The 10,436-nt window shown below is 42.6% G+C and overlaps 1 protein-coding gene across 3 annotated transcripts; it reads right to left on the reverse strand.

The window, feature by feature from the left end:
- Positions 1-6: 6 nt before the first annotated feature.
- Positions 7-4,903, reverse strand: LOC138615217 (exosomal polycystin-1-interacting protein-like). 3 transcript variants are annotated; one of them, XM_069688817.1, is made up of 3 exons: positions 4,727-4,903; positions 4,467-4,582; positions 7-806 (listed from the first exon to the last, which is right to left on the reverse strand). In XM_069688817.1, exon 3 carries the CDS (start codon positions 742-744, stop codon positions 25-27), a length of 720 nt encoding a protein of 239 aa, XP_069544918.1. In that variant the 5' UTR covers positions 745-806; positions 4,467-4,582; positions 4,727-4,903; the 3' UTR covers positions 7-24. The 3 variants fall into 3 exon arrangements, 2 of the variants coding, with proteins under 2 accessions (XP_069544918.1, XP_069544919.1); XR_011310471.1 differs by lacking the exon at positions 7-806 and adding an exon at positions 3,574-4,322; XM_069688818.1 differs by lacking the exons at positions 4,467-4,582; positions 4,727-4,903 and adding an exon at positions 1,315-1,347.
- Positions 4,904-10,436: the final 5,533 nt, after the last annotated feature.

A 10,436-nucleotide genomic window follows, 5' to 3' on the forward strand; every position in this document is an offset into this window, starting at 1 on the left:
CACCGGGCCTTCAAGAGGAGCACGTCAGTACACAAACGTAACCAGCAGGTCCTGCAGAGGCTCTGCAGCCGGATCGCCCGGGTCCACGGGGTCGGAGGTCAGCAGTGAAGGGGGCGGGGCCAGGTGGGGGAAGTGCTGGGAGAGGGCGGCAGCAGGTGGTCCCGCCACACTGTAAGCCTTCAGGGCAGAGAGCCCGTTGAGCAGCGCCACGTCCAGGTAGGTGACGTGGAGGGAGGAGGAGAGGTCCAAGGAGACGGGGGGCGACACCGTGACCTCCTGGTCGGGGTACGGAGCTCCCGCTGCCGCGCTGTGGATCCGCAGGGTCCGCAGACCCAGCAGAACCAGGTACCGACCGTCCACGGGTCGGACTCCGCAGAAAGACAAACGCAGATGTCCCACCGCGCTGCCGTTCAGCAGCTCCTCCAGGACCCAGAGCTCCTTCACCCACACGCTGAGCGCGCCGGGCTGTCGGAGCCCAGCAGGGGGCAGCGAGGAGCGCAGGACGGTGTGGCATCTGCACCGCGAGTTGGCCAGAACCTCGTCACAGTCCCGCACGGCCTCAGAGCAGCTGCAGTTGCGCAGGTTGGAGCCGGCGGCGAACAGCAGCGTGGCGTTCACCGGCGGGGAGCTGTGGTAGGCCGGGGCGGAGCTCGTCGTCACGGCGGCCAGGGTCAGGAAGAGGAAGAGCAGACGCGGTGACCGTGACGACGGGGCGGAGGAGACGGCGTTGGGAGACATCTCCATGGAGACCAGACGGACTACATCTTCAGCGAGCGGACGAGCTGAATGTGGAGCGACGGAGGAAACTGCAAAGAGAACGCAGAGAGGAGTGAAATCAGCATGAGCTCATCACCTTCCTGCCACACACACACACACACACACACACACACACACACACACACACACACACACACACACACACACACACACACACACACACACACACACACACACACACAGCGTTTCCATGGCGACACTGACAGCAGAGGTTCCCTGAACCTCAATGACTCTCCATCAGCACACAGAGGACGTGTCTCTCTCACTCAAACCCTTCAGGAAGCTGCTGCTGCATCTGGATTTTTACAGCAGACCACTGAATGCACACACACACACACACACACACACACACACACACACACACACACACACACACACACACACACACACACACACACACACACACAGTGGGCACAGGTCCTTCCAGGCAGCGGGCAGCCACATGAAGTGTTCAGGAGGGATCCAACACTGGTGGCTTTATTTCCTCCTGCAGGAAACATGAAGTGAAAAAGAAGCCGTCCTTCAGTCCAACTCAACTTTTCTCCTCTTTAGTTTCTCTGCGGACGAGACGGAGACTTTCTGGTCTGAAGACAACCAGCAGGACGCGTTCAGTAGTTTCACACGTGGCTCCTTGAAGCCAGCTGATAAACTTTAAAAAGGTTCTTCGGGTGGAAACAGAAGCAGGAGGTTCAATTGAAGTCACACACACACACACACACACACACACACACACACACACACACACACACACACACACACACACACTGCTCACATCAGTCACAGTGTTTCCAGATGTTCCCACACATCCCAACAGTCCCTCCGTCTCCGTCTCCGTCGTCGAAGCTGAAAACAATGTTCAGCTCTTCGGTGACGACTTGTTGGATCTTCTGTCCGTTTAGTTTGTTCAGTTGAGATCAGAGGAAGCAGCACACAGTGAAACCTTTCTGGTCCTCAACCTGTGTGTGTGTGTGTGTGTGTGTGTGTGTGTGTGTGTGTGTGTGTGTGTGTGTGTGTGTGTGTGTGTGTGTGTGTGTGTGTGTGAGTGTGTGAAGGAAAGATTCCACACACTCTCCGCTTGTTAAAGGAGAGGCTCAAGACATTCCTCTGACATCATGTTTCACCGCAGGCAGCCGCCCTCTTCATCCTCCTCCTCTTCATCCTCCTCTTCATCCTCCTCTTCCTCTCTTCCTCCCGTAGCATGTCTCTTCTTCACGTCTCTCAGCAGCTGCAGCTCCCAACACGTCTGATCACGTGCTAAACTCTTCGTGTGTGCGAGTGGTTTATAAAAGTATTTCAATAAACTCTAATCACAACCACGTTTCTAAAAGAAAGTTGGGACATTGTGTAAAAAGTAATTAAAAAACAGAATGCAATGATTTTCAAGTCACATAAACCCAAGTTTCTTTTAAAAATAGACCAAAGACAACATATCAAATGTGGTTTCATGAACAATATCTGCTAATTTTGAATTTGATGGCAGCAACACGTCTCAAAAGGGTCGGGCAACAAAAGACTAGAAAAGTTGTGTAACATTTCACAACTGATCAGGTTACCATGGCAACAGATCAGTAACATGATTGGGTATAAAAAAGATTTCAGAGTCTCAGCAGTGAAGATGGGGAGAGGTTCACCACTCTGTGAAAGACTGTGTGGAAAATAGTGCAACAATCTCAGAATAATGTTCCTCAACGTAAAACTACAAAGAATTAGTGGATTTCATCATCTACGGTTCATAATATCATGAAAAGATTCAGAGAATCTGGAGAAATCTCTGAACACAAAGGGACAAGGCTGAAAACCCATGATGGATGGTGGTGATCTTCGGGCCCTCAGTCAGCACTGCATTAAAAACAGACACTATGCTGGAGTGGAAATCACTGCATGGGCTCAGGAACACTTCTGAACACCATCGTCTGTGAACACATTTCATCACTGCATCCACAAATGAAGGTTAAAACTCTCCAAAAAGAAGAAACCAGATAGAATCATGATCCAGAAACACCGCCGCCTTCTCTGGACCCGAGATCAATGAAGATGGACTGATGTGAAGTGGAAAACTGTTCTGGGGTCTGACGAAGCAAAAAATGTGAATTCTTTTTGGAAATCATGGACGACACATCAAACGTTTCTCAATGAAAAAAATTCTCAGTTTCAACATTTGATCTGTTGTCTTTGGTCTATTTCCAGTTAAATATGAATGTACATGATTTACAAATCATCACCTTCTGTTTTTATTTACATCAAACACTATTTCTCTGTAAACGTGTTTGTATATTAATCTAAAGACAGACGTGTGCTGGTAACAGTTCTGCTTTTCACCGAAACACCGCTGAGACCGAAAGAGGTCAAAGAAAATCCAGCTTTTCCTTTTCCTTCCATCCAAACCGAGCGAACGAGACGGGTGTGGAGATCAACCGGTACGAGACTCTGGAGTTCAGTTTTTACAGCCTGATAACTTGTTTCTACTGAACGAGAGTGAATAAAAATATAGTGCTGCCGTCTCGATGCCAGTAAAACGTATGGAGGGACGGTGGAGGCGTCTCCAGCAGCTGCTGCTGTTTGTTTCACTATTTACTCACATGTAACTTTTGCATGTTAAAAACATTTTTTATCCGCTTTTGGAAGAGAGTCGGTAAAAAACAGCACGCGACTGATTGTCTTCCGGTTCTTAGTCATACCCCATGTGCTGCCATGGAAACGGAGATCGCACGAACAAAAAGTTGTATCTTTCGAGAGCGAATTGCCCCACAATATACGTTTTAATTCCATATTTTATTTAGTTGGTAACTTGCTGTATTAATCGCGATATTAAAACACCCACTGGTGTAATATTGCTTAGCTGAACGTGCTCGGTGAGTCGAGCTCAGTGAAATGTGGATAAAATAATTTAATCAATCAAAGAAGAATTGTCTGAGACGCTGGTGTTGTTTCTTACAAAATCAGATTCATGAGTTGAGTAAAACTCGCAGCTGTTCATTCATTCAAGTCATAACATGTCAAAAACAGCTCAATTTATAGGTTATAAAGTCAAATTAAACCAAAAATATTCCACTGATCAACTACAAAAATGAGTTGATTGGACATGCAGGATATTTTATGAAGCGTTATTATATCTGTTTAAGTAACAGACTGAGAGCCTGCTGGTGATTAGCTTAGCTTATCATAAACACTGTGGGAAACAGCTGGTGTGGCAGATTTCAAAAGTTCACAGATGTTCAGTTCAATAATTAACATTTCATATCTCTTTGTTTACACCTGTAAAAACAGTGAAATGTAAAAGCAGCACTTTTCAGGTTTCAGGAGGAGTCGCACGCTATTTGTGACGAGGTTGAACCGACCCTTTAAATAATAAAAGCTCCGAGTGAAACGCTGCGTGTGGACGACGCTCTGCGGTTCCAGCAGCATCAACAGCTCTGCTGGTTTCCTCTCAGCCAGAGGACAGATGACGTCACCGTCAGCTGTCCGTCGCTGTTTTCTGGGATTTCAGCTGCCACATGTTTCTCATCATCCAATCACGTCCTCAAATCCTTTCACACACCAGAAATCTGGAGGATGAAGACGGCGTCCATTTATGGACCGAACATCAGAACTCTGTGTGTGTTTGCAGCAGAAGGATGACGTGTAACAAGCGTGTCAGCGTGTGTGTGTGTGTGTGTGTGTGTGTGCGTGCGTGAGTTTGGAGGACTCACCTGAACGACTCAGTGATGGTTAAGGTGGCTTTCTGCTGCTGACTCCCGGATGATCCATCCAGCATCTTCATGCAGCTGCTTCCACATCTGTTTGCAGGAAAACCTCATATCTCCAACTGGAAACGGAGAGAGAGAGGGAGAGAGGGTGAGGGCGGAGGGAGAGAGGGACGAAAAAATAAAAAAATAAAGTACGATAAAAGTGGAATACATGTAGAAAAAAAATAGAATAAAAGAAGAATACAAGTAGAAACAGGTCTCACTTCTTCCTGAAGTCTGGACGTAAACTTTCCTCCTCAGACGTGACAGCATGACAGACTCGGACTCTCTTCCCACCTTTTCTCTCAGTCTTTCACTCTTTTAGGCTGCGCCTCCTTTCCTCAAACACTAACTCCCCACAAGGAGGATTAAACATGAGTGGATGCTGCCATCTTGTGGCTGAACGGCCGTCTGCGTGAAGAAGGGACAGAAAGATTAAGATTGATTTTTATTCATCTCACAGTGGGGAAATTCGGTAACTGTATTGTGTGCACCACGTGACACCAGAAAATAATTCAACCTGAAATACCAACTAGTTTTGTGGTCAGATGCAAAGGTAGTCGGAGAAAAGTTTACATTTTGTATATAATAACAATAATAATAATAATAATAATAACAAAAATAATAATAATCTTAACTTGTATTGCATCTTTCATACAAGAAATGGAGCTCAACGTGCTTTACAGCAAGAAGGTTGAGTGCAGTGTTTCACATAAATAAAGATATAAAGGAACATTTCAAAATATAGGCAAGAAATAAAATACTTCAAATTAAAGAGTTAATTTTAGAGTTAAAATATAAAGAAGAAAGAAAGTCTGCCACTAAAATCCACTTAAATTGTTTTTATTTTCCGAAATGTAAGTCAACTTTACTTGAGGATTTACTGAGAATAAATGACAAAGAATTTTTGTGGAAATTTCTACAGAATTTTTGAGTAAATGTCACTCAGACTTTATTTTAAGTGTAGGTATGACGCATACTTTTTTAAAACAGTTTGATTGTTTGTTGCGACTGGCTCAAAAGCGGCAACGGAAAAACGGAAATGACACAAAGTTGGATAAAAAAGAAAAGATGGCAATTCTTTTTTTTTTTTTTTTTTTTCAGACAAGGTAAAAAAATTAAGTAAAAATCAGAAACAAAGTGAAGACTGAGGTGTCTGGCACCAGGAAGTTAGAGAGAGTGGGCGGAGCAAGGAGACACTTATATAGGCCACGCCCACACATTCATGCAAAACATAGAAAGCACACACACACACACACACACACACACACACACACACACACACACACACACACACACACACACACACACACACACACACACACACACACACACAGCAGGACGTAGAATGACAAGTCACAAGCTGACTAAAAAATTCCCTCAGTGAAAACAGGCCCAGAAGAAACAGTGAAATCCAGTGGAAATAAAAGTCTCAGCGTGAAGCTGTTTTGTGTGTTTGCTCTGCTGATAAAGGACCCAACCAAAGTTGCCAAATATCTTCGTGCTGCGATCAATTTAATTTCCATCGTTACTTTGGAGTTGGAGATTTGAGTGACGATATATTACCCGTTTCGTTGACTTTTCATTTCTCCTTGTTGTTACTTCCGCAACTTCCAAATTACTAGACATTAGAAATTCTTCAGATTCTTAAAAGTCCTCACCTCCCTGCTCGGAAAATTCCTGCTTTGAAGTTTCTCCACTTTCTCTTTCACACAATAAAGTGGCGGGAATTCTTCGACGAGGAAAAAGGAAGGCGACCAGGTCCCTACAAACTAATGCTGTGTCCCAGATGTTGTACTTGTGTTCCAGAAGTTGTACTTGTGCACTAATACTCATTATATCCTGAGCACATCAGTGCGTTCTCACTTTTAAAGTACAGAAACATGCAGTGAACTACAAGTACCAGGATGATGCAGTCGGAACGCTTCTTTCTTTAATTTTTATTACGTAATGCAGCTCCGGTTAATAAGTATGTACTGTTGTGTAATACAGTTGGGACGTACTACTTCATCGTAAAAATGCCCCTTGACCTTTGACCCTCGCGGTGGTATCCGTCGGGACATTTGAAGTAAACATGAAAAAGGATGTGAAGAAATGCCTCTTCTTCTTCTTCTTCTTCTTCTTCTTCTTCTTCTTCTTCTTCTTCTTCTTCTTCTTTTGTGGGTGGAGCATTAGTGCCACCAACTGTCAGTGTCCTTCATAGACAGTTGGTGTAACTCTTCAGCTTCAGCCAGTCTTCTCCATTTAAAACTAAACCTGCTGCTCAGTAAAGTGAAGGATTCAATTCTACTTTAGTAGCGTAGACCGTCGTCCTTCCTTCACACGTCCTGTAACTGAAGAGTTATTTTTTTAAAAGAGGAGTTGTGATACAAAACACCTGCAGAGAGGTTATTTCTTCTAAGGAGGGCGATACAATATACTGATGTAAGAATATAACATCTATTGAAGTTGTTGTTGAATAAATGATAAAAAAAAAAAAAAACACAGAGGAAGATTGTAATCTTTCAGCGTGTGTGTGTGTGTGTTTATATGACTGTTTAACATACCATGACTTTTGATTCTCTTTCCACCCTCATGAAATAATTTTGATTTAATCAGTTGAACCAAGTTCTATTTTATTTCTATATTTTTATATTTGTTGGGATCATTGATCATCATTCTTCAAAAAAAAAACTCACAGCCTCCTTGTCACCAATGATCCTTGGTTTTGCGGGTTATTTTGCACAACTGCTTGAAACAATTGAAAAAAATAAATAAATAAATAATAAAAAAAATAAATCGACTTTTCTTGTTTTGCTTGCACAATAAAGACACAAGAATATCTTCATAAAAACCACGTGATCATTGCGGTGAAGTTCTTTGAACGTTTCATTCTGTAAAAGGTGTGGCATTGGCAATGAATACACGCACAGGTTTGCCGTTATATTCCTTATACGACAGCTCCTCACCGCTTTACTCTGACTCTCTCCTTCCAGAAGAGAAGCAAAGACAGGACAACTTTCGTTGAGGAGACATTCATCCCGAAGAACTTAAGAAACGAAGATTTTATTTGTTCAGGTAAGGTACTGGTTGTTTTATCATCCTCGATGTTTCACCGGAGACATCCAAAACACATAACGGAGTATTTGGGCCACGTTAAAAAAAAAAAAAAAGTAAAAAAACATAATCATTATAAAAGGAAGAGGATTTTTTTTTTTTTTTTTTTTATTTAATTCTGCTTTCGGGAAAAAAGTAAAGTCGAAGGTCGTGAATAAAGCTGCGATGATGTTCAACTTGATCGGTTGCGTCTTGTGATATGCAGCACTCCGGTGTTACGATGATTACCTTTACATCTGTATTTATAGCCTTTATCTATTTCGATCTGTGCGTGCATTGGTTTCCTCCTTCCGTGTGGTTTCTCCTGAGCATTCAATGGGGAATCATTCCCTGTGCCACTAAAACCGAAGTATTCTCAAGTACGAGTTCATCTACGTTTGGATTATTCATATAAAATTGGATTTTAATATTGAAATGTAGTTTTATTCTGGAAACATAATTTCACTTTATTCTCGAAAGCAAAATAATAAAATAAAATAAAAATCTCCTCTTCTTCTTCTTTTTTTTTTTTTTAACTCTCCGGGTTATAAAGAAAAGTAGCAAAAGTAGTGTGTGGACTCTGATGAGGCAGCAGTAATAGAAAGGTTGTAAAGTCAGATTAATGAGGTTATTAATGACATCATAAATCACTCACCCGTTTTTGTTGTTAGTCACAAGAACAACTGTTGTACTTGCTTTTTTATTCACTAGAGCAAATTCTAATGTCAAAAATAAAACAATAGCAAACTCGTTTCTGCATCAGGGTCACACCTCATAAAATACAACAAAAGATATCTTTCAAGAAAACAAAATTATATGAATAAAGAAGCAATAATAAAAAAAATGGATTAAGTAACTGAAGTAGCTGAAAAGGGGCTGAATGAACTCATATTCAGGTCGAGGTGCAGCCTGTTTTAAAAACATGCAGCTCTTCACATCATGAAGGTCGGTGGGAGCTTAAGTTTGGTCCTCACAAAGCACTTGCTGTGAAACCTCGGCCTCCTTCCTGTATGTACGGAGAATACAAACACTTCCTCAGTCAGCCTCACTTATAACCTTTAAAGTGTATTAAATGTGGTTTATTTGGGATCTGATCACCCTTTAGAGACATTCATACCTGTGTGTGTGTATCTTTTGTGCAGCGATGATTTATTCTGGTGAGTATTGAGTCTTTCTTAAAAACTGAGGTTGGATATTATCTGATGTTTGTCACGTTAGATAATAGTTGCATGTTTGTTTTTTGTTTTTTTGCAGTTCAGACATGCAGCCGTCGAGATGGCTGGTTGTGATCGGACTGCTCTGGGGTGAGATTTCACAGACTGAAACCTCCGTGTGTGTGTGTGTGTGTGTGTGTGTGTGTGTGTGTGTGTGTGTGTGTGTGTGTGTGTGTGTGTGTGTGTGTGTGTGTGTGTGTGTGTGTGTGTGTGTGTGTCAGAGATCTACTGCTTTGAGTTTCACAGGAACTGACTCAGGATCAGCTGTCGGTCACACTGCTGCATGAATACAGTGAGATAACAGCACTGTAGTTTCATACTTTCGTTCAGAAGCCATCACAGCTTCGGTAGCCTTCATTAAATAAGCGTGTGTCATCAATGTTGAGACCTCCAAACATGTTAAAGGGGAACTTTTTTTTGTTTTGTTTTTTATCTAAGAGTGGTACAGATCACGAGGAGGTTATTTTGACATGCAGGAAATGTATTTCTCTGTTGCGGGTCGGCGGTGAAATCACGAATGTTCACGTACCAGTGGGAACAAAAACGTGGGGAACTCAGATACTGTTGTTGATCAAGAGACAACACTTGAAATACTTCCTCGTGAAGGTTGTTGCGGTCCGTTTGCACCACAGACTGTTTATAAAAGTGTTCGTAGCTTCCAGGTCTGAAAAATGAAGCTGATGCAGAAGTGCCTTAAAATGTAATACCAACGAGTGCCACTAGAGGTCCATCATTAATTAGAAAATAAACTTCAAAAAGACCTGTTGTTCTTTTTTTTAGGGCGGAGGGGCGTGTCTGTTTGATTGACAGGCCTGTGGTGCAGTCATGTTACAGCTATCGGTGGGCGGGACGTAGTATGCAGGACGTTCAATAACTTGGGAACTTTCTGATATCCCTACGGTCAACATTCACCTTTTTAATTGATCTCTATCAGGTTTGATGAAGTGCAGGTGTGATAAAAACGACTGGATAAAGGCTCAGCAGTGTTTCATACAGCGTGTTTACTTCTTCATCCTCAGCGGATACAATATGAAGCACAGGTTGAGTATTAATCAGATGATGTGACAACAGAAGAGGTACAGAGTACAGCTGAGGCTGCTGGGAGTGTTTTTAGTTTGGTTCAAATTAAACCGAATAATTGGACACGTTAAGATTTTGGCCGTCCACTTCTTATTGAGATCAGGTGATTTGATTTTGGAGGTCAAAGGTCACTGTGACCTCGCAAAACACGTTTTTGGCCATAACTCCAAAATCCGTTGGCTAATTAGGACAAAATTACACACAAGTGTCCAACTTGATAAAACGACAGTGATGACATTTTATATCCAAAAGGTCAAAGGTCAGCGTCTCAGTGACATCGTAAGCAGAAGGGGAGACTGTGACCACATGTGATCCACTTCCTGAATGTGGGACTCTCAATCTAAAATGTGCTGATTGCTCAGATCTTCTGTGTGTCGGGTTGAACATGTTTGTGAAACATCGTCTGTTGCCTTGGCAACCACCGTGTGTCCCATCTGAATCAGATTTATTCAGTCTTCACTAGATGAACTAGATAATATGAGTCTGGACAGACGTGGAGGGAAACTAGGTCTAGTTGTAGACTGGGTTTGGACAAACTGGTTTTGGGCCTGATTTTATACTAATT

This window comes from Brachyistius frenatus, unplaced genomic scaffold, assembly GCF_029030835.1.
Source record: "Brachyistius frenatus isolate BFR_SWC_R1_liver_20210118 unplaced genomic scaffold, ASM2903083v1 Contig_782, whole genome shotgun sequence".
In the NCBI taxonomy this organism is placed as follows: Eukaryota; Metazoa; Chordata; class Actinopteri; family Embiotocidae; genus Brachyistius; species Brachyistius frenatus.